Here is a 23,950-nt window from a genome sequence, read left to right as displayed (position 1 = left end):
GAGCCCTGCCAACAAGCAGAGGGTAGCGAAGGAACAAGCGATCACCATGTTCAAATCATTGAACAAGAGTAACTCTGCTACTACGTCACACTTTCAAAAAATTCTCACAGCTACTTGTTCATTGTATACTTGTGCACAACTTCCACACCACAAGTGAGTTTTGACCTCTGGCTGGTTTAGGGCCCTTTGAAGTGGAACGTTTGATGCCCTATAATGATACGACTACGTTGCCATATTCTTCAACATAAACATAAAACACAAAAACAAAATCGCAGCCTGAATTGCCTGAATTAAAATTCTTGATCGTTGCAAAATAAAAATGAATTTATTTAAACAGGTGGCTGTACATAGCCATATTTTTCAACACACACAAAAACACAATTTCCAACAAGTACACTTTGAATTTTCTTAACTAAAAGTCTTGCCTCAAAAATTAAAAAAAAATTAATTTGAAAAGGTGGCTTTAAGAATAAAAAATTTAACATCTCGAAGTGCTCATTTTGCCTTGTGTCACCGCTTCCAGTGAGCAGCTGATAACCTTCGGAGCTCTTCCAAGGGATCCTCACCCCTCTCACGCTTAGATTTCACGATCCTCTCAATTGCATCCAGCTGGCGATACAGCTTCAAGTTGCGATACTTGTCACTTAACTGAATGCTTGTTCTCCCGAGGAAGCCACCTTCTGTCATTATTCGGAACCAGTTGCCTTTACCAAACTTCATAACTCCAGCCACGAGTGCCTGCTCTTCCAGTGGCGTGAAGGGTACTCTTCGCCGCTTTTCTTTACACTTAGCTAGGACAACTTCCTGCGGCACATCCGTCTCAGAACCTGAATTTTGTTGGCTTTGCGCAGACGAATGTGCTTGCGATGTAGACGGCCTGCAGGGGCTGCTGCACACTGTCTTTGGCAAGGCGACTGCTCCTCCAGTTCTGGCTTGCTTTTGTAATGACTCTGCAAAGGCATGATCAGATGATGTAGTTAAGCTGTCCCCATCGGGAGGGCGGCATACTGGCGAAGTTCTTCGTAACCCCTTCGACTGGCTCGCAGAACTCTCCTTGCAATGCAGCAGCTCATCTGCCACTGGTGAGTTTGCTTGCTGTAACCGCTGCTGATCGGCTGCTCCTCCAGTTCCGGCTCGCTTTTGTAATGGCTCAGCAAAGGCTTCATCAGATGATGCAGTTGAGCTGTCCCCATCAGGAGGGTCGCATACTGGCGAAGTTCCTCGTAACTCCTTCGACTGGCTCGCAGAACTCTCTTTGCAATGCAGCAGCTCGTCTGCCACTGGTGAGTTTGCTCGCTGCAACCGCTGCTGATCAACCAGCGCACGCAGTTTCTTCAGGGGATTCACACCAGCACTAAGCATATCACACACACGTCTCTTGATTTTCGGAAGATGGCCATACTTTTCCAAGTTTCTGTACTTGTCACTGAGATCTGTTGTACGGCGCCCATCGAACCAGCCATCTTCACTGATTTCTTTCCAGCTTCCTCTGCCATACTTCATTACTCCATATACGAGTGCTTCTTCTTGCAGTGTTGTAAACCGCATCCTTTGCCTCTTTGGAGGATGCAACGCATCAGGGCTGACCGAACGGACAATGTGCCTTTTAGTGTCTTCCGGAGAATGCTGCAAATGCACATTTCTATCGTCAGACACCCGGCGTTGCTCTTGCGAACTCTTTTCAGGACCTGTAGTGGCTGATAGCAAGTGCTTCTCTCTCGGCTGGTCAGTGAATTCTTCCTTTACAGGATTTTCAATCCCAACACCTAGGCGCTCGCTACGTGTTCCCTCACAGGATTCCTTCGGCGAAGGTGGCAACAACTGCTTACTTTGACACAGCTCAGGCTTTAACAGAGATGGCGAAAGTTCATGGTCAGACCAACTAGAGTCGCTTCGGCAGGGACTTTTTCGATGCACAGGTACACCAGTGTTTGATGCACCACTTCTGAAGTCCTCAGTGTTTTGCTTACTACACGATTGGAGTGAATTCTGTCCCTGGGATTGCCCATGCAGTGACTTTGGTTCACCAGTCTCTTGGAAGCAGCAATCACCAGCTTTGTGTTCCTGCACTGTTTTGTTCTGCACAGATGACTGGTGCTTACAAGAAGTGAAGGAGGCTGTTTCCTCTGGGGTTAACTTGTCGAGTTCCACAACAACATTGCATGCGGAAGTAACGACCACAGTTTTACCAGAAACAGCATCATGCACCTTCACCACCGAAGTGTCCTGAACAGGGAGACTGGTCATGGTACATAAACTTTTTCTTTTAGAGGTCAATGTGTGCATGACGGATGAACTGTCTTGCTCCCGGGCGTGAGGTTGACTTGCAGTGGCCTTTCCAAAAGCGACGGCTTGCGAAATTTCTTTCTTCGAAGGCAGAGTTTCATTGGCTTGCTGCGGCATCCCAAGAAATGGAAGCACGTGAAACAAGATCTCGTGTGTGTCAGTTCTAGGAAAGCCTGGCAGACTCAACTCTGAAGCAGCTCGATTAATGGCAGTGACCATATCGATATTGTGATGCCTGCCCTTCCTTTTTAACTTTGAGATTAACTGTATGTCTGAGACACTCTTGCACAGCTGTATGACATGCTCTGGAACAACACCAGCATCAGATTTGCCATCCTCCTTGTTCCTCCTGAAATGACACACAACAGAAGAAGTAAAGAGTGGGGTTATATTAAAGCTATTCACAAAATACACAACACAATAAGCACATTTAAATGTAAAACATTTCTTAGCAAACTTGGGCGACTTTGAGTCTGTCTGTCTGTCTGTCTGTCTGTCTGTCCACTAACAACATTTAGCTATCCTGGCCGTTTCAATAATGGTATCGATACTAAAATTGCTATGGCATAACATGGCTGTATGACGAGCATAAGTGACTAGTCATAACATGGAAACCATGACATATAGGTCATCAATGTCATGATTTACACTCCATGATGTTGATATTTTTGCGGTGGTTTCCTTCACATGACATATTGCAAAAGTGGTAAGGTATGACATGCCTGCATGGCGAACACAAGTGACCGACCCTAACGTGGAAATCATGACATGCATGTCACGTAAGTCGTGACTACACGCCACCCTCGTGGTGCACTCGCGGTCGTTTCACTAGCTTCACATATACCAAATTTGGTATTATGGGATGTGAATGGATGACAAAGGTATATGACTGGTGCAAACATGATAGTCAAGAGATGCGTGTCATTTAAGAAGATAACTACATGCCATGCTCATGATGTGCTCGCAGCCGTTTCGCTAGCTTCACATATACTAAATTTTGTATTAAAAGACGCCAATGGATAACAAAGGTAAATGATGCTTCAAAACATGATAATCATGACATAGGTATCATGTAAATCATGATTACATGCTAAGCTCACAGCGTGTTCGCAGCCGTTTCGCTAGCTCCACATGGACCAAACTTGGTATCACGTTACGTGAATTAACCACGAACGTAAACGACACGTCCAAACACGACAATCATGACATGGGCATCATGTAAGAACATGACAACATACCCCGCTTATGATGCGCTCGCAGCATTTTCGCTAGCTTAACATATACCAAATTTGGTATTAAATGACGTGAATGGACGACGAAGGTAAATGACACGTCCAAACATGATAAACATGACATGTGTGTTATGTGAAACATCACTACATGCTACGCTCATAGCACGCTCGCAGCTGTTTCGCAAGCTCCACATATACCAAATTTGGTATCACGTGACGTGAATAGATGACGAAGGTGAATGACAACAAAACAGGATAATCATGACATGGGTATCATGAATATCATGACTACATGCTAAGCTCATAGCGTGCTCGTAGCCATTTCGCTAGCTCAACATATACCAAATTTGGTATTATGCGACGTGAATTACAAGTGCAAACATGATAATCATGACATTGAAATCATGTACAGCATAATTTACGTCTGCCTCGTAACGTTGTGCATATTTTAAAGTGGCATATCGAACTTCCTCACTCTCGTGCTTCACAAATTATCGATTCCCACTGTACATGGGATCTGCCACTGCATTTTTTTTCTGCTTCCACGAAACCTGACGATTTCATCATTGATAAACTCTTACTTTACCACAGACAAACTCAGTTCATCCACACTGCTTGTACCAACCCACTCAAAAAGAGCTGGGCTTATTCACACTGAAAAAAAACATTTCTGCAGTGTGTCACAATCAAGCTACCTTTAACAATTTTGCTCAGTTCGTGAATTCCTACAGATGACGCACTAGAAAATTGAGAAACACCTTTACAAGCAGTTCGGCTAAGAAACGATTTTATTCTAGCAACTTGGATTTAAAACTGACACTCACATACTGGCAACAGGTGTGCTCCAAAAGATAAGGCTTTTTACCAGAGTAGTGCGAATAATAAAACCTAGGAATGCGGAACGAACAACTTTCTAATATTTATCAAATACTTTGAACCAAAGTGACAAAATAGTTGCAAAGGCCCCTAACCATATTTAAATTATATTCTAAAAAAATATATATAGCTACGCAACGGCACAACCAAGCACCACCATTTTGGGCTCATCGGAAAGAGTCTTTCTCCTTCCAGAAATTTCTTGCTTCAGTCAGGTCCTCCAGTCAGAAGAAGGTGTACAAAAATCAAACGTTTAAAAATTCATTTCAAGGCTTGCCATTGGCTGTGTCCGCCATATTACTTTAGGACACCTCTCCATTGTCTAAAGCTCGCTCCAGTAGAGGGTAGCCTCTACATACGTGTTACAAGAGTACAGCTGTGCACAATCATGCTACTTCGTGACATGTTCGTACTCGTTCTGCGTAAACAGGTCAACGATCCCTAAGAGTGAATTTATGCTTTAGTTTGACCACTGCAAGCAAAACATCAATCATCACAATACGATAGCATGCCACGTTCGTTGTGAACATCACAGACGCGCGTCTCACACAAACTGTACAGGCGGCCACAAATTAATTCAGAGTGCCACACCTAAGGACGCTGGAGGGCGAATGAAACCTGCAGAAATATAGAGCTGTGACCTGCGCATGCGCGGCATCCTTAGCAAACAAGCCTCACTCCCTAGTGCACCAAGATTAGCATTGTCTCGAGATACAAACCAAGCTGTTTGTCCCTCTTAACGCTGTGACAAAACATTCGGAGGGGAGACTGAGCATGTAGGCTATACTGTTCTCGCACTCTATGCAGCAAAATATTTAAATTACAACGTAATCCTAGTGGTACGACCTTAAATTAATGCTTCGTTATCAACTTTGAAATGACTCACAATAACTTGCTTAATTTCGCATGACCTATTAGCCCTAATTTGCCGTGACCAGTCATATCACAGTGTCTCGATATTGAGTAGTTTATAGCAGCTCACAACACACGCATTTTTGTGCTAATTACACTCATTTAATTAGAAATCTACTTCAGAACGCTTTAGTACAGCAGAATTTCGATGATACAACTACAGTTGGTCGCAATTTACCGATTATACGAATTTCACAGGGGTAGGCACACAAATTTTGGCCTCGGGTTTTTTGCTGCAATGTGTTCCTGGGGGCCTGTTCGTCATAACACTGCACATCCTTTTCTGCAATGTGCGACATAATTAATGACAAGCTCATTATTACTAACCAGTGTCAGTTTTAGGTTCAAAAACGACAAGCCACCGGGTGCAACTATCATTACTTAGTGGATGCAACGCGCGACAACGTCAGCAGACAAAACTGCAACTTGCTTCCCCACGGTTCGCATCAAGAAGTTTTTTCGGACAGGAAACAGGACAGCAATGTCACCAAACACATAACTCCGAACTCGTGAGCAATGGCCATGGACTCACAAGCAGCTGCTAAGTAATACCTGCTTATAACAAACCTCCATATAACGAATTCCTCAATATAACGAAGTTTTTCTACTCCCGGCCTTTACTCCATAGAACCACTTCTATGTAACAAAGTAACATAGAGACGCAACTTTGATATAACGAATTTTCACCATGGGCAATCTAGAAATTTCGCCCCAGACTTCGCCATTTCGGCACGACCATGCACATAGTTGCGGTTGCCTTGCCGCACCGAAACGCAAAGAGGTGGCGGCAGCGCGCCCGCAGCCCCAGCAACTCCCAGGCGCGTGGGTGTGCGGGAGGTGGGCAGGGGAACCTGGGCCCCATGAGCCGTTGTTGCCAACATTTTTGCCACTGCGGGTGCATGTGCATATGTGACTTCCTTCTCCAAACCAAAAAAAGAAAAAAAACTACTTTTTAATTGGCAGTGCCACGCTTTTAGTTAGCCTCACATAAGTGGAGTGGCGCTGAATATAGAGGACACTTTAAGGCCCAATTCTATACAGCGTTTTGCCGGCATTTTCTTGGCGTTTCGTATGCCGGCGTCACTTGTGGTCAGCGCTGCTGGTGATGGCGATAGTCTTCCGCCGTATAAGTGTCGTTTGCTTTTCGTTATCGACGCCGTGTGCGCCTGCATGATTTCACTGCGCACACATGGTACCCCGACTACGTTCAAGTTTGCCTTTTTTTTCTTTTTCAGATAACAGTGTCATCACCAAAGAGGTATAAAAAAATTGCTGGAGTGAAAGCTCCCGCAATGCTTTTCCAGCCATAGTGAAGCCAACTTTCGCCCTCCAGAGACCTCAGAAGCATGCTATTTTCTGGTGGTGACCATTTAGACATCAAGTGGCTCTGACCTACCAGTCTGAAGGCTACGTTAGTCATAAATTAAAAGATATTTGTTTCTGATGAAATAACACCCAGAGACGAGTGTTGGTGACATAATCTCCTATAAAATTTGCTTTGAATTCTAGGCTTACTAAAGAAAACTATTAACAGAAGGACACACTTTAAGCACTATCTGACCAGAAAAGGTTGCCACGTTAAACTCGCTAGGCGTGCAAGGAAAACGCTCCTTCTCAATCGCCAAACATCAACAGCTCCCCATGCCCCTAGTAAGTGGCTGCCGCAGCTGCCATCTTACGGTGAGTATGGCTTCACTCATGGGCGATAATTTCCACCACAGCAATTTTTTAAAACCTTCTTGGTCGTCACTACTCAGGGGATGTCAGATTAGACGCTGATAGAAACTCTCCGAAACCACGATCCATCATGCGTTTTCGTTTGCGCCGCGAGCTGGAGGCAGTTCGAGATTAGCCCTGGCAGCAACACGGCGGCGCATTGAACGCAACGCAATGATGCGAGAGCAACAAATTGTAATGTTATATGAAGTAAGGCTGGCAGCAAACTCTTTTGGATCCGATATCGCGGAACTCTATAAAATGCTGGTGTAAGCAAATACAGCTGCTCCAGGGAAAAGTGCTCTTTTCACACAATCTCTTCGCGTTGAAAACGCACTAATACTTGCCGAAATAGCCAGGAAGCGATCGCCACCGCACCCTTAAAATAAAAGTTCATCATTGCTACTCGAGCGATCCCCCCCCCCCCCCTCCGCGTTTTTTCATGCTCATTTTTTAGACACAGGTGGTTTCCTTTCTGCTTGAGCCTTGGACAGCAGTTCTAACACACGGGAGTGGGGGGGGGGGTATTGTATGCACCCTATAGACAATAGAGATGGGCTGGTTCATTTGATTTCTGCTTCTACCCATTCGTAAAAATTACGATGCAAGGGGGCATGGTATCAATTTTACCTTGCTATGGAACATGACAGCGACGGCAAAATCCCGCCTAGAGTGTCCATTCATGTAACTGCTATCTGAATAATGCAGCTTTTTACCGCTAAATGGGTGTTTTAGGTTAGCTTTGCCTTCAGGTCCCCCTATGTCTAATTTGTGCATTTATTTTTCGAATTTCCGTACCAAACCTGCACATAATGATATACTTTTTATAACAAATTTTTTTCTGGGAGATTGCCAATTTCCTTATATCCAGGCTTAACTATAGTCTGCTGGAGCAAATGGGATCAAAGAAAAATAGTGGCTAGGACTTCATTACTTGCTGCAGTGTGGTCAAGTGAGGGAAGTAGAGGGCCCAGTCCCCGAGAGGCCCCCTTTCATTTCATTTATTTACCTTAAAGACCTTACAGGGGTATTATATGGATTGGTTATATAAACAAATATTACAAAGTTTGCCCACAAATAAATCTAGTCATTTTTCCAATGAAGGCAGGTGATGAGATGATGGAGGCGATGTGTTGGGGAAGGCTGTTCCAGCCTTTGGCTGTGCCGTAAAAAACTGATGGCGAGCAAGTGACAGTAAGTGCACTTGGATGAGCAACGTCAAAAGAATGGCCTGTGCGCAGTGAAATGCATTTAAGAAGTAGAATGTAAGGTGCTTGAGAAAGTGAACTGTTATAAAATTTACGATTTAATGATAAGCTCGCTATGCAACGGCGATGTACTGGTGCATCCAAACCATAATCTGCTTTTTATGACGAAACACTGATATACGAGAATGATGAATGTATATACCTTATGACATGATTTTGAACGGGTTCTATAGCGTCGTTGAGATAGATCTGATAAGTATTCCAAATGGGTAATGCATATTCAAGTTTATCCCTCCCTAACCATTGTTTTATATGTGAACAGTTTTACGTGTTGAGGAGCACTGCGAAGGTTACATTTGAGAAATGTAAAGTTTTGTTTGAAGATGACATAATGTTCATCCCGTGAAAGGACCACTTGAGGTCATGCGTGATAGTAACATCCAAATACCTTATATACTCGCGTAATGGACTGACTCACACAATAAATGCACTCAACTTCAGTCGTCAAATTGGATTTTTTCATTTCCCCCTGTAATAACTGCACCCCCTACATTCATCCGCTGCAGTCCTGCTAACCCACACCTGGGGCCTCCTTGCCCGTCAGATCTCTTCTGTTTTTTATTATTATGCCGACCCCCTTTGGGTACCTCGGCTCACTGGTAATCCATGAAGCGTCGTGGAGGATTGTAACGGCGGCTGTTGGTCGTCTGTCGGTTTTTGATGCGGAGGCGGGCGAGTTGCGAGCTTCTTCGGCGCACTGGAGGTAGACAGCCACAACGATGTTTTCTTCGTCGCTGATGTTAATTATAACATGGCGTCGAGCGTCATCGCCAGACTCCTCTCATACGCCAGCTTGTACGGCATAATTTCTTGCATGGCAATGTTCAACGTGAAGGTCACATACGAAAGTATTGCATCCCACGCCTTGTGTTCGACGTCGACATACATGGCCAGCATATCGGTGATGGTCTTAAAACGCTCAACGAGGTCATTGGTATGTGGATGGTAGGCAGTAGTTAAGTGGTGACTTGTCTGGCTGTACCTCAAGATCACCCGAGTTAGGTACGCCGTAAAGGACTTACCTTTGTCAGTAATGAGGACTTGTGGAGCTCGGTTACGCAGGATGATGTTCTTGACGGAGAACATTGCTACCTCAGAGGCGCTGCCTTTGAACTGGGCCTTTGTCTCGGCATAGCGTGTGATGTAGTTAGTAGCTACGACGATCGATTTGTTCGCGGAATTCAACGGCGGCAATGGCCCCAGTAAGACCACGCGGATTTGTTGGAATTACCAACAAGGTGGCTCGATGGGCTGGAAAAGTCCGGCTGGCCTAGTCGGCGGTGTCTTTTGTCGCTCATAGTCTCGACAGGCCCTGACAAAACGAGCGACGTCGGCGGCAAGTTGTGGTCAGTAGTACTTTGCTGTATTCTTGTGGACCTGCTATACATTTATGGTGCGGGCCGAGGATTTTTTTTTATTACCTCACAATAAAGAATGTATTCGTGCGTGCGTACAGAAAACACCAAGGTGTCCGGCCGTCGGGTCGTCGTGTAGGGCCTCAAGTACTTCTGGTCTCACTGCTCAAGGAATCAAGAGAAGGTGATTGGCTCGAAGGGGCGAGAAATGCCTCCTTAAAGGGCTACTGACACAAAAATTTCACGGCCGAGATAGCCTGCGGGGTTGCTTCCCTTGAACATTCCTATATCTGCAAAATATCATCAGCAAGTATAGCTTGGAAGGTATTGTAAGTTCATTTTGAAGTTTGAGTGAGCCCTCAACTCCATCGTGTTATTGAGACCCTCAAAAGGGGGCTTTTTGGTGACCCCCTACTTCTCTCTCGTCACCAGCTGCAGTCAATAAAGCAAGTTATAATGACATCATAGGCACCATTTCTCTCTTGCCAGGCTTGTTCCCACAGTCTATACTTCTCAGCAGCTAGTTGCGAGTGCGTGGCTGTGGGGCACGCTGCAAAAGTTTTGTGTTTGGGCGACACTGCAGTCTTGTTCCCTATTTGAGAGTCATTCTTGATGCGGACCATGCAGAAGTGTGCGACAGTTCTGTGTTCTCATGTGATCAAAAGCAGCACACGCTAGGTGGCGATAGTTGCACCTGATTTTTGGAGCTCTCGCAAGTCACAATTGAAAATGATCGATAATGAGTGGCCAATAGCAATTTATCTGTCGCATACTGCAGCAAACGATGTGTCGTGTCATGACTAACAGCAGTGGCGTACCAAATATTTCGTGAGGAGGGGGGGGGGGGGCGGGGGGGCAAACCTACCCCACTTGCGAGCACACACACCCACACACATCTATATATATATATATATATATATATATATTCAAGTAGATCCTCTGTGAGCGGTCACAACGTGGTTTATTTCGACGTCTCGGCCTAGAGTCTGGCCTTCATCAGGATATATATATGTGTGTATATATATATAGAGAGAGAGAAAGAGAGAACTCCATGGATGCGATCACAGTTTTATGTGAATTTGCATAAACAGCAGACAAGACGCACTTTCTTAGATGCTACGAAGCTCAATCACAATTTAACAAGTGAAGGAATGTGGTACTTAGCCCGACTTCCCTATCCAATATATGACACTCATTTTGCTATCACGACTCTTTCTCCGATTAAGCTTTGGCGGTTAACATCTACAGATACCACAATGGTTTGTCTAATCATGGATGTTAGTTGTCGGAATGGAGATGTACCAAGCGTCAACGAGGATACACCCACGTTGAACGGGAATATAGCTGCCAAACACCAAAACATACATTCGGCAAACATACATTCGGCCAAACATACATTCGGCAAATATTTATAATTACCCTTGCAAAGGCGCTTTTTACTTTAGTACTATAGGGTGATTCCCATGACGGAGGGATCAACCATGTTTTTTTTTTCAACGAATTGCTGTTATATTTTTTACATAACGAGTATTACGCTTCCTTGAATATATTCAGGCTCGATTGTACTATAATTTGCCTTGTTGCTAATAGTCTGAACAGTGTTTCTGGAGTGTGCATATAATCATAGTATAGCTAGTTTTAAATTACTATCTTTAACTTATTATCAACTTCTCAACCTTTTTTATTTGGAAATTGTAGTTTTAGGGGCATACTACATTGTTTACACTCACTATTAACATTCCTTAAGGGGATCCCAGGCATCTGCATATATACGCCAATACAAAGGGGTAAACAAAGTTCTCGTTTGAAACAACAAAATGTGGGCAGTTAAAACGTTCAACTACCCTTGTTGCTTCATTTCTAAATGATATTTAGCTGTATATGATTGGTGTAAACAGTGTGTCATGCACACAGCACTTGTTACGCTCGGCAACAATCGACACGAAAATGATCCATCGCGTAACGACCTTCTATGCAAAACCACGTAAAAAATAAGAGAATAAACTATTTCCGATACGACATATTGTTTGCTATTGGTTGTTCGGCATTTAAAATTTTCCGTGAGCCACAAATTGCCTGCTTGTTAAACGACGTCGCGAAGCTGGAGAGCATCTCCTTCTAAATGTAATTCAAGTAGGCTAGCTGCCAATCACACAGGCAGCAGCTATTTATAGCCGGTAGCGCGATAGATTATCAGTATAATGAAATATTTCTACTTGCAGCATAAATGCGTTCAGTAGTTTGTGTGTGTACATCTTTGTGAGCTCATACTTGCTGAGAGAAAGAGGAACAGAGAGAAATAAGCAGCGCTGCACGTGTGTGCTTCTTTGCTGTCCCAGATGTATTTTGAGCTGTAAAAGACAATTGAAGTTGGGTGAAAACTAACTAGCCAGACCCTTAACTAAGCCTCCATAGGGCTAAAAACCACGATCTCTCACCTTCGCTCTTGTCCGTTGGGTCAAGTTGTGGGGCAAGCTTTAAAGCTGAGCTTCCTACTGAGCTCGAGTCCACTGCTTTATTCATGGACACTTTTCAAGCTGCCGCTGTGGCTCCAAGTTACCATAAGCAAGGCTGATTAGGTTTATCAGATAATAAATCAGAAACAATTTTTAGCCTTTCAGTACGGAAAGACTTGAACATCCAAAACGATCTATCACATTCATCGGCTCACAACAGCTTGGAAAAGAGCAGCAGTGATGATATATCCTTTTTGAAGGAAGTTATTTTCCCGATGCCGCAAATGCTTTTACCGGTCTTTAAAAAGTTTGATTGTTCCCATCCATAACTGCATCAACAAGTCACAGCAGAATAAAAGCATGAACAAGTGATGTAATATTATAAGGGCCCCAGTTCAGCGCTTGGCTGCTCTGCAATACTACAGCACAAGACGCAGCAAAAGCGTCGCATAGTCGACCCACACGGCAACGAGCCTACAAGGAAAATCGTCGCAACGAAAATGTTGGAAAATTTTACTATGTTGTAACATTGCCTCGTAACATTTTCTCTCTCTCATAAGAACATAATTGAGGGATTACTGTTGTGTTGTGTTCTTTATTTGTTGGTTTCCTCAGCGTGCAGCCAAGAGTAACCACTGACGAAAGTGGGAAATTCAGCCCCCCCCCCCCCCCCCCCCCCGTCTAATACGCCTGTGACTAACAGCCCCCAGCAACACATTGCAGCAGAAAAATGCGAGGCCAAAGTTTGAGTCAGTACCCCTTTAAAAGAGCTCCGTTTCGCAGGAAGAACGACTCCAGTCTTCTCTTTAAAACATTCAGAACACTCACGCTGTTACCCTCGAGGTATTCCACAAGGCTCCCGAGTTCCGGGTCAGCTCGCTGTTGCTCGACGAACTCGTCTGCAGGTACCGCTCCCAAGATGCCGTCCTCATCCAGAACTTTGGGAGCACGAGAAAAGCACTCGGCGTCAGAGTTTTCTTCAAGAATTCGTCAAGACCATCGTTTACAAATGTGGAAGTCTGAGGCTCCACCATGCGAGGCGACCCAAAGGGTCTTTCAAGTTAGCTAGCCACAACAAGGCATGGTGGTCGCTCACAGCTTCGAAAGGCCTGCCGTAGAGGTAGGGGTGAAACTTTGACGCTGCCCAGATGATGGCAAGGCACTCCTTTTCTGTTGTGGAATAGTTAGCTTCAGTTTTGAATAGCGACTGGCTAGCATAACCGAGACCCTTTCCAGGCAGTCAGTCCAGTGCACGAAGACGGCGCCGAGTCCTACGCTGCTTGCATCGGTGTGTACTTCTGTTTAGGCGTATTCGTCGAAATGCGCAAGTATCGGTGGTGCCTGGAGGCTTCGTTTAGGTTCCTGAAATGCTTCCTCTTGTGCCGCTTCCCACCTGAATTCGATGTTGGTTTATGCAAGGCAAGTTAGCGGCTCAGCGATCTGTTTCGGATTCAGCCAATCGGTAGACCGAAGCGGAGAAATTGAGCAATCTTCCATTCTATCTGACAGCCGTAGCCAAAACGTGGCATTTCAACAACAAAACCGACTTTGTCAAAGTTCGACGAAACGCCTGTAATAGGCGCGCAGTCCGAGCAATCTGCGTGCAGCTTTCTTGAAAGTGGGCTGCGGGAAATCGGCAATGACAGCGGTTTTCCGCAAGTCGGGACGAACTCTAGGCTTGCTAATCACGTGTCCCAGGAAAAAGAACTCATCGTATGCGAAGCGGCACTTTTTTTGCTTCAGCGCAAGTCAATAGGTCTTGATAGCTTGAAGTACCACTTCAAGCTATCAAATGACCAAATGACGTGACTTTAAACTGGAAGAGGTCGTCTGGTGTGATGAAGGCAGGCTTCTCTCGATCTCTCTCGTCGACCTCGATTTGCCAATAGCCGATCTTGAGGTCCATAAACGAAAAGTGCTTTGCGCTGTGGAGCCTGTCCAAGGCATCATTTTTATGTGGGAGAGGGTACACATCCTTCGCAATTTTCTTCAGGCAGCAGTAATTGACACAAAATCGTAGGGTCCCGTCCTTCACTAATAACACGGGTTACGCCCACGGACTCTTGGACGGCTGAATGATATCGTGACGTAGCATTTCGTCTACTTATTTCTTCACGGCGTCGCGTTCGCACATCGAAACTCGGTAAAGGCTTTGTCGAACTGGTCAGGCACTTTCTTCTGTTATGATGTGACGTTTCGCGACTGGGGTTTGTAGAGTTTTCGATGATGACAAGAAGCAGTCCTCCGCAGGAGCAGGGACTTGAGCTGGTCTTGCTCGCACTTCGAAAGACTTGGGTTGACGTCAAAATCTGGTTCAGGACCTTGATTTATCGAAGCAGCATTGGCATCATCGAAGAAGGTAAAAGAATTGCTGGCATCCACGAATTTGTCGATGTAGGCCACCGTCGTACCAATGTTGAGGTGCCTGTATTCACGGCTGAAGTTTGGGAGCACCATCATTGCTTTGTCGTCACACAGCTCGGCTATGCCTCTTGCGACACAAATCTGACTGTTTAATAGTAAGTGCTGATCGCCCTCGATGAGACCTTCAAGGTTTTCAACTTATTCGGTGCAAACGAAAATTATGATGCTGGAGAAGGGCAGCATAGAGAGCGGCTCTTCTACCACATTCAATGTGCGATTTCTTGGCAGTGTGGGGGTCGGCAGCGCGTTTTCCTTGGTTAGTGCAATTGACTATGACCTCGGGTAGATGACTGCGCCGTGTTTAGTTGATAGTCCATCCCAAGTATCACATTTCTGGAGCAAAGTAAGACTACAAAGCTCGCAGGATAAGTCTTGTTATTGATGGCGACTCTTGCTTAGCAGACTCCAGGCAGCGTTATTAAGTGACCTCCAACTGTTTGAATTTCGGGGCCTTGCCATGCAGTCTTCACTTTCTTCATCTTTGTCATGAAAGGTCCACCGACGACGGAATAGTTGGCTCCAGTACCTATCGATGAGAGCAGTAACCAGGTGGCCGTCCAGTATTACGTCGAAGTCGCTGGTTCATCATCGCACATTGCGGTTGGGTTGTGGTGTCAGATCACGGCTACGTCTGTTTGCTCCCCTGCTTCCACGTTTCATCATCGCGTCCCCTTCAGGCGGCGAAGTTTCGGCCTCAAGACCCCTTTTGTCTGGCCGCGGGTGCTTTCAATTTCATAGAGGCAGCGTCTGCGGAGGATCTTCGGTAGTTTGTCATACAGGAACCGCACCTCCTTCGGTTGCTACCCTTATTTTTCTGAGTAAGAGCTCGGAGACCGGCCGCGAGAAGGGCCGGTGTAGTTCCCGCGTTGTGGTGAGGCGTAGCGGTCTGGCGACGGTGAGCGATAAGGTCGTCAGCGTATCGACTGTGCTCCCCCGACGTAGTCGGCGAAGTCATGCAATCGTTCACCCCGTTGTGGACACGGCGCATTGACGTCCAAGCCCTGTAGACCCATCTGTCGGTACTGGCAACAGCGGAAGGTGTGGCCAGCCTCTCCGCAGTGGTAGCAGAGTGGGCGGTTGTCAGGGACATACCTAACATCGGTGATGGTCAATTACAAAGGTTAAGTCCACTAGATTTTTACAATATTTGTCACCGTAGACAAAAGCGACCAACCTGGCCGCGAATTACACTGTGGAACACATATGAAAGAAATTGAGACACCTCTGTTCCACAGCAGCGTTTGTCAGTGGGGGCATGAATAGGTGCAACACGGTGGTTCACTGAGAGGTTTGTTCTACAACTTGGTTCGGGCCAATATAAGAAGACTGAAGCTTTTCGCATATACTAGGTGTTGGTGCAGGCACAAATTAGAGTACATCATGAGATTGGTACACAACGATGCGGTTAATGACAATTTTTGCGATTTTCTTAGCTTGCTTCTGTGTTTATACGGGCGCAATGACAACATTGCGAAACACGCGACAAACTGGTCGCAAACAAATGAAGAGTTGGCGGGTCCAGAAAAAAAAAAAAAAAAGGAACGTCGAGTGATGACGCTGGTTGGTGTCCGTATACTCAGCAAAAAAATGGAGAGTAGTCTGCAAGAAGCATTTAACAGACGTATTATACACAAATGTGATAAATAGGAGAACACCTATATAATTAGATATACATAAACAGAACGTGGCACGGCGTGCAATAAAATCTCTTCGTTAAGCCATTGGTTTGTGGGTGGTAGCTGGAAGTTGTCTTGAAGTGTTTTTGAAGCTTGGAGAGCTGCACTAAGCGTGCTTGACAGAAATGCCTTGCCTCGGTCGCACAAAAGTACACGAGGTAAATAGCGTTCAAGAAGAAGGTTGCTACTTCCGAAGCCGTTCCTGAAGTGATCGAGGCCGTCTCAGTGTACCATTTCAAGTGAACAACTGTGGTGACGATCCATCGTTAGCCGTCAGGTGTAGTTGGCCAGAAGAGGTCAATTCCGATGACAGAATAGCTCTGCTGGGCAAGGAAGTGTTTGTAGAGTCCTGACTGGGGCAGTGGTAGGCCACTTGCGGTGTTGGCAAAGTGCGCACGAGGCAATATATATAGCAACGCTCGTGGAAAGACCTGGCCAGAAGAACCTGCTGTAGATGCCCTCGTGCGCTTTGTGGTAACCAAAATGGCTTGCAGTCAGGTTGTGTGAAACCGCAGAACTTCAGCGTGTAAAGCGCGCGGTACGACGGGAACCCATTGATGGCCCTCCGGGTGAAAAATGTACCGATAGAGTGCATCATCTTCGAACTTCAATAGCTTGAGCCGTTTTCTTAACCAGAGCTTAGCCTTCCCGTAATTCCAGGCTAAGCGACCGATGATGTCAGTGCAATAAGAATTGGCTTTCTGGTGAGTGGTGTTACGCCTGCGAGTCCACACCGAACGTCAGTGCCTCTGCAAAGGCAATCTGTGTCAAGGCTAGCAATCGAGCCCGCCTGACACGATCGGCTCAACGAAGTCATCAAGCGGCGGCGCCGGTCTGTCCCGCAACGCACATCGAGCTCCCTCAGCCCATGAGCTCGTTGAAGCAATCGGTGCCTTCCAGTCTGGCGAGTCTTAAGCAATGTGTGGCGGCGTCACTCGTCCTTGGGTGCAACCACGTGCAGCGGCTCCGGATTTGATGAGCATGACGCGGCCCAGCGGCGAGCCCCATTGGAGGATTCCAACATCACGACCAGCGGCGCTTCTGGTTGGACATTTAGTTACTCAAATAATCCACCCGGTGACTATAAAAAAAAAGCCCAGCGGAGCGTCGCGAGCAGCTGACCTATGCGTGAGAGAAGACTTTCGTCAATTCGAGCCCCTTCGCAGTCAGCGCGCCCGGTGTCCTTGGCAGCGACGAGTTTCGTGGCACCCATCGTAACCTCATCGGCGATGCGCCAGGTGACAGCGTAAGAGAGAAGACATCTCGGCTCTTCGAGTCTCTAAGGTGTCGGCCCCAGTGCCGAATTTGTAACGCCTCTATTTCTTTGCTGTACATAAACTTTGCCTTAACTCACAGCCGTCTCGTCCACTCGTCTATCATCTCTGTGCAGAAACAGTCACAAGCTCAGTAACACACGATACCAAACTGCTGGTGACAGTGTCGGCGAAATTCGGAGCAGTGGCGCCTTCCGGACCATGTTGGCGTCGCCGTCTTCGTAGCAGTGGCAAGCTCTGAAGGTCGGGTCGATAAAGCGAACGAAAAAATGAATGTAATTGAGGCATCCTCGGTGCAGCCAATCTGACAAGGTGACATGACGTGCTCCGATGATGGTGGCATAGGGCATCGTGACAGTGCCGGCATCTTGGTGCTGTCTTCCGGTCTTGTAAATGACGTCACAGTCATATGCTTGTAATTGGACAATCCAGTGGCCAAGGCATCCCGACAATTTTTTGATTGTCGACAACCAGCATAGAGCATAGGGCGGAATTTTTTAATGGACCAGAAAACGGCCATGAAATCTTGTCCCCTTATCGAAAACCTATTTTCTACAGAGGTGAAAGCGTCGCTTACAGACGCGACAACTTTCTCGCGAAAGTCATGATCGGGCTAAACAAGTACGGCTCCAATTCCTTGTCCGCTAGCACCAGAGTGTAGCCTTGTCATACAAATAACACAGAACCCGTGGGGATGTCGGTGCGCGCTTTAGCTCATGGAATGAGTTTCGCCTTGATCATTCCAGTCGAAGGCAACGGTATTAGCAAAGAGCTTGTGCAAAGGAGCGGCAATGGTGGCAAAGTTGGTATGAAGCGACGAAAGTATGATGCGAGTTCAAAGAAGCTGCATAGTTCATTTGGGCTAAAGGGGCATGGAAAACGAGTACTACGAAAATTTTGGCCGGATCGCGCTGAATGCCATGCTTGTTACAACATGTCCCAGAACTTTGATAGCTTTCCAAAATTTGCGAGGCTTTGCAACAACTTTGTCTAGTTGTTGCGTATGGCCAGCGAAAGCGGAAGAAAACACGACCATATCGTCAAAGAAGCAGAAACACGTTTTCCGTTGAGGCCGTGAAAAACAGTGGATCATCCTTTCAAATGTGGTGGGGACATAACATAGGCCGAAGGGCATTACATTGAGCCCTTATAGACCATCCAGCATGAAAAAGGCGGTCTTTGTCTGCTGCGTCCATGAAAATTTGCCAATATCTAGACCGAAGGTCAAGGTTGGAGAAGTAATGCGCGCCTTGAAACGAGTTAAATGCATCATCTATACAGGGCATCGGTGTGCATCCTTGCAGGTTATTCTGTTCAGCGGGCGGTAGTCAACAAAATCGTACCCATCCCCCCTTTTGCACCAAAACAACAAGTGGTGACCAAGAGCTGGCAGAGGGTTGCATGATGATCCTCTCGTAAGTGCTGACACGGTCGTAGGTGTTGAGAGCCTCCTCGACATCATCTCTAGGCAGAGCGAAGAAGATTGGAGGCTCACAAGGGGAGTTGTTGGCAGGGTTGGGGTTGGTGATGGGTCGTTGGGCCGGATGGGTTGTCACCAAGACATCGTAGTGTGCTGGCCTAAGCAACATCCCGAACGAAGCTCCAGGCAAGGTCGTTGAATGAAGAGAAGTCAAAGGGATTGTCAAGCATCTCCACCACTTGAACAAGAATGCTCCGACGAAGAACACGAACGACAGAAAGACTGCCGATGGTTATTTGCAGATAAAGTCATTTCGAACGGGGGCGCTCCGACACGGCATATTGCACGGCATGTTGCACGGCATGTCCATCATGTTGCCAATCCTGTGAAGGCACATGTACAACGCAACACAGGGTCCATACTGGCACAACTCTCAAGAGCATGGGCCGGCACCACAACAATGGTTACCAGGAAGAGACAATGTTCAGGAAGTCAGGGCAACCAGAAGTGCACGCCATTGTGGAAAGCGCATCAGCGATTACAGTACGTCGCCTGCACTTGGAAAGAGCACTCTGTTTACAAAACGATTTTGGTTGAAAAGCCCTACCAACAAGCAGAGCGTAGTGAAGAAAGGAGCGACCACTGTGCTTAAATCACTGAACACGTGCAACTCTGCTACTATGGCACAGTTTGGATAAACTCTCACAGCTACATGTTCATTGTACATTCGTGCACAACTTCCACACAACTAACTTTCGACCTCTGGGTGGTTTGAAACGAAACATGATGATGATGATTTGTGGGGTTTAACGTCCCAAAACCACTATATGATTATGAGAGACGCCGTAGTGGAGGGCTCCGGAAATTTTGACCACCTGGGGTTCTTTAACGTGCGCCCAAATCTGAGCACACGGGCCTACAACATTTCCGCCTCCATCGGAAATGCAGCCGCCGCAGCCGGGAATCGAACCCGCGACCTACGGGTCAGCAGCCGAGTACCTGAGCCACTAGACCACCGCGGCGGGGCGGTTTGAAACGAAACAAACGATGTCCTATAATGATAGGACTACGTTTCCATACTCTTCAACCTAAACATAAAAGTACACTTTAAACTGCCTTATTTAATACTCTTGATTGTCTCGGAAAATTAAAAAGCATTTCATTTAAAAAGAAGGTATTAAAGTAAACAAAAATTTCTTAACACCTAGAAATGCTTCTTTTGCCTCCTGTTGCGATTTCCAGAGAGCAGCTGATAACTTTCAGAGATGTTCTAAGGGGTCCTCAACCCTCATGCTTAGATTTCACGATTTTCTTCATTGCATACAGATGGCCACACAACTTCAAGTTCCAGTATTTGTCACTAAGCTGACTGCTTGTCCTCTAGAAAAAGCCAGCTTCTGTCACTATGCGTAACCAGCTTCCTTTAACAAGCTTCGGAACTCAAGCCACAAGTGCCTCCTCTTCCAGTGGCGTGAAAGGCACTCTTCGCCACTTCTCTTTAAACTTGGCCGAAACAGCTTCCTGCGCATCTGTCTCGGAACCTACATTTCATCTGCTTTGTGCAGACGAATGAGCTTGAAATGTAGACGGCCTGGAGGGGCTACTGCACACTGTCTGTGGCAAAATTGCTTCTCCTCAAGTTACGACTTTTTTTTTTTTTTTTTTTTTTTTTTTTTTTTTTTTTTTTTTTTTTTTGCAAAAGCTCAGGCAACATCATAAGATGATACGATTATGGTGTTCTCAATGGGAGGGCAGCGTGCTGGCAAAGCTTCTCTCAACTCCTTCGCCTGGCTTTCAGAAGTCGGCTCGCAATGCAGCAACTAGTCCCCACTGGCGATGTTGCTCGCTGCCGATCAACAGAACGTAGTTCCTCGAGAGGATTCACACCCGCATTCAGCATATCTAGCACACGTCTCTCGAGTTTTGAGAGATGGCCGTACTTCTCCATATTCCCATACAAAACAGGACAAGGAGGCGGTTCTAATAAAGGCATTCAGTACCAGGTATTTAACGTCTCTAATGCATTTTCACAATCATGTACAGCAAGAAAAATTATGTACAGTGTTATGACCAAAGGTTCACAACTGTGCATAGTTCATACGTTGTAAACAAGGAGGTTTAAAGAAAAATTGCTGCAGTAGAAGCTGCTGCAATGCCTCGCCAGCAGAAGTGAAGCCAGCTTTTGCCACTGCAAAGATGACGGACACATGCTCTTCTCTGGTAGTGCTGACTTAGATATGAGGTGGCTTTGATTTGTTAGTGTAAAAGCTACGTTAGTTCTATTTGAAAGGTAGTTGTTCCCAATAAAATAACACACAGAAAGAATTATCGGTGACTGAATCTCCAAAGAGCTTTGCCTGCAATTAGAGACTTACTCGGGAAAACTAGGAAAACTAAGACGCACTTAGGGCACTATGTGACCCAAAAAAGTTTCCACATTAAACTCATTGGGCGTACGAGGTGATACTTATCCATGCCCCTAGTAAGATGGCCACTGCAACTGCCATCTTGCCATAAGCACCGCTTCACTACTGGGCAATGATTTCCACTCCAGAAATTTCTTTAAACCTCCTTGATCGTAAAACAGTTCAATTCTACAATAGCTTCACAATCTGCCATTCACAAGTGTGAAGGCATGGTGCCCACACGGAGAGTGCAATATGAAATTAAAAAATGAAACAGCAGGAAATCGCCTCAGTAACCGCTTATGGCCCTGTGAAAAAGAAAAAAAGGACTGGTCTGCACACTTTATAACAAGTGTAGGTTATCGGGAATACCATAGCCGGTTTTATTCCTTAGTTTCTGTGCCTCCTGAGAAATCTACACAACGGGCAATATAAGCACTTTTGTGTTCTGCTTTCACCAAGCCTGACAATTACATCACAGCTGGGTTTGCAATGTGTGACAGTCACGGTGTAAGAAAAAGTTGGGTGCCGACACTCGCCGCTCCGCGTAAGGAGAGGGTGCGGGCAGATTGTATTCGCCGATGACTGAGCTACGATTAGTTTTTGTAGCATGAGTTGAGATGGCTCTACTGTATGGTAAGCCAGGCATTCGCGCGCTGCTCATTCTGAAATTATAAATCGCCAAATTTCATGCACACAATGCTTTTAGAAAAATGCTATTTTGCATGCAATACGTGTTGCCTTGCACCTGCGAGCACTGCCAGTGCATTTTTCATGCTGATCCACAATTTGTGAATCAACGCATGTATACCTTGACGCGGCATATGACCAAGTGTATGCGTAAGCGGCCTTGTCAATGTTTGCACCTCCAAATGGGCAAGTAGTGTTTTGTTCTAAATCGCAAGCCGGGGTATCAGAAGCTTGACCAGAGCGTGTGTCGCTTTTCAAGGCTTCGCATGAACCAGAGCGCTTGCGTATGTGGTGACGGGCAATTCCCAGAGCTGAAAGCCTTGGAGCCTACTGACTATGTGTGCATGAAGCATTTCCAGGAAGAAGCGATCTCTGCCACATACTGTATCATACAGAATAGAAGAGAAATGTCTTGCTACACGTACTAAAGAAACCTGCACTTACTTCAGATGCTGTGCCTGCCATTTTACCGAGGCTACCCAAAATACATGATTACGCAGCGAAAGAAACAGGAAAGCTCTGCGAAAACCACTGGTTCTACTGCCGACTTCTCTTACGCGGCGGGGGCCAAAAGGTTCAATTGCATCTAAAGTGCCTTACCTGACCGCTGAAAGTATGCCAAATTTATTTCGCATGGAGAGAGTGACTCCACAGCATGGGGATGATGAATCAGCAGGCACACATGCAAAAGGCAGCGCTTCGACTTTAGCAGTAACGGGCCTCATCCTCGTGAAGAGGAGGATGCTCCTCACCGACACACTGATAGTGTGGGCCTATGCGCTGTTGACTCAGTTCCTTATCACATCAGAGAAGTAATTTCTTGTTTTAAATTTGGATGCCATTTTTTTTAGCTGCCTCATCTATGCCTATATTACCCACCGCAGTGGTCTATTGGCTAAGGTGCTCGGCTGCCGCCACACAGTTCGAGAGATCAAATACCGGCTGCGGCGGCTGCATTTTCGAAGGAGGCAAAAATGCTGTGGGCCCGTGTACTCCCATTTGCATGCACGTTAAAGAACCCCAGGTGGTCGAAATTTCTGGAGCCCTCTACTACGGCACCTCTCATAATCATAAGGTGGTTTTGGGACCTCAAAAACCCACATGTCAGTCATCTATGCCTATTTGGACCAAGAAAAATTAAATGTTGTTGAACAGAAATCAATGGGCATACTATTTCTCTGATGCAGCCCATGTTTTTTTTTTTTACGTTCATTATATTCACGTCATTATAAGTAGTTTGCTAAGCAAGATGACATCAGGCCAGATTTTCTCGTTTTTAGATGTCTCTGGCACTTCATCGCCACTGTCTTGCAACATCGCAGGAACACTTCCGACCATAGTACTTATGGCACAACACCGTTTGTTAAGGCGAAGCCATTAGATAGCCTTAGATGCCTCATCAAGCGCGAAATACCATTGTCGGCGTCCCACGTCGGCGCCGTAAGGGACGAGCTGCACAAAATATACTGCTTTAGGTAGTGCGCTCGCTTTCACTATCCGATAAGCGCTTCAGTCAAGTTGAAGTCTGCCCGGCTTAATAAAATATCGCAAAGCATGGCTGATGGCACTGGCCCGACAATGGCGGCATGGGTGTGGTACGGGTTAACTCAGGGTCGACCTTCGGGACCCAATGACGTTCTTCCCGCAAAATACAATGCTGCTTACACTGCCAGTGCCACAATGGAGTCATCTATGCAACGCTAACAGCAATACTGGCAAGGGTAGCCTGTCGATTTAAGTTCTTAATAGAATGTGTGTAAGTGTCGTGATACATTATACTTGAAAGATTACTGGCGAAGTTATTCATTGATTTTGCTAAGCAAACAAAATGCAACAGCATTATCCCCCCCCCCCCCACGCGCGCCCGCATGCACACACATTAACACACACACGCCTACAAGCAGGCACACATGCACTCACATACAAGCACAAACGCACGCAGGCTATCGCTTTCTTAATA

The 23,950-nt window shown here is 46.1% G+C and overlaps 1 protein-coding gene across 1 annotated transcript in view; it reads right to left on the bottom strand.

The window, feature by feature from the left end:
- Positions 1-306: 306 nt before the first annotated feature.
- Positions 307-23,950, bottom strand: part of LOC119164140 (uncharacterized) — a 38,639-nt gene continuing 14,995 nt past the window's right edge. The window contains exon 3 of the mRNA XM_037416250.2: positions 307-2,635. Coding sequence (XP_037272147.2) covers positions 511-2,635 — 2,125 coding nt within the window. The 3' untranslated portion in view covers positions 307-510. The remainder of the gene's footprint in view (positions 2,636-23,950) is intronic.

This window comes from Rhipicephalus microplus, chromosome 8, assembly GCF_043290135.1.
Source record: "Rhipicephalus microplus isolate Deutch F79 chromosome 8, USDA_Rmic, whole genome shotgun sequence".
Taxonomy (NCBI): domain Eukaryota; kingdom Metazoa; phylum Arthropoda; class Arachnida; order Ixodida; family Ixodidae; genus Rhipicephalus; species Rhipicephalus microplus.
This window is presented reverse-complemented; position numbering and strand designations above follow the sequence as displayed.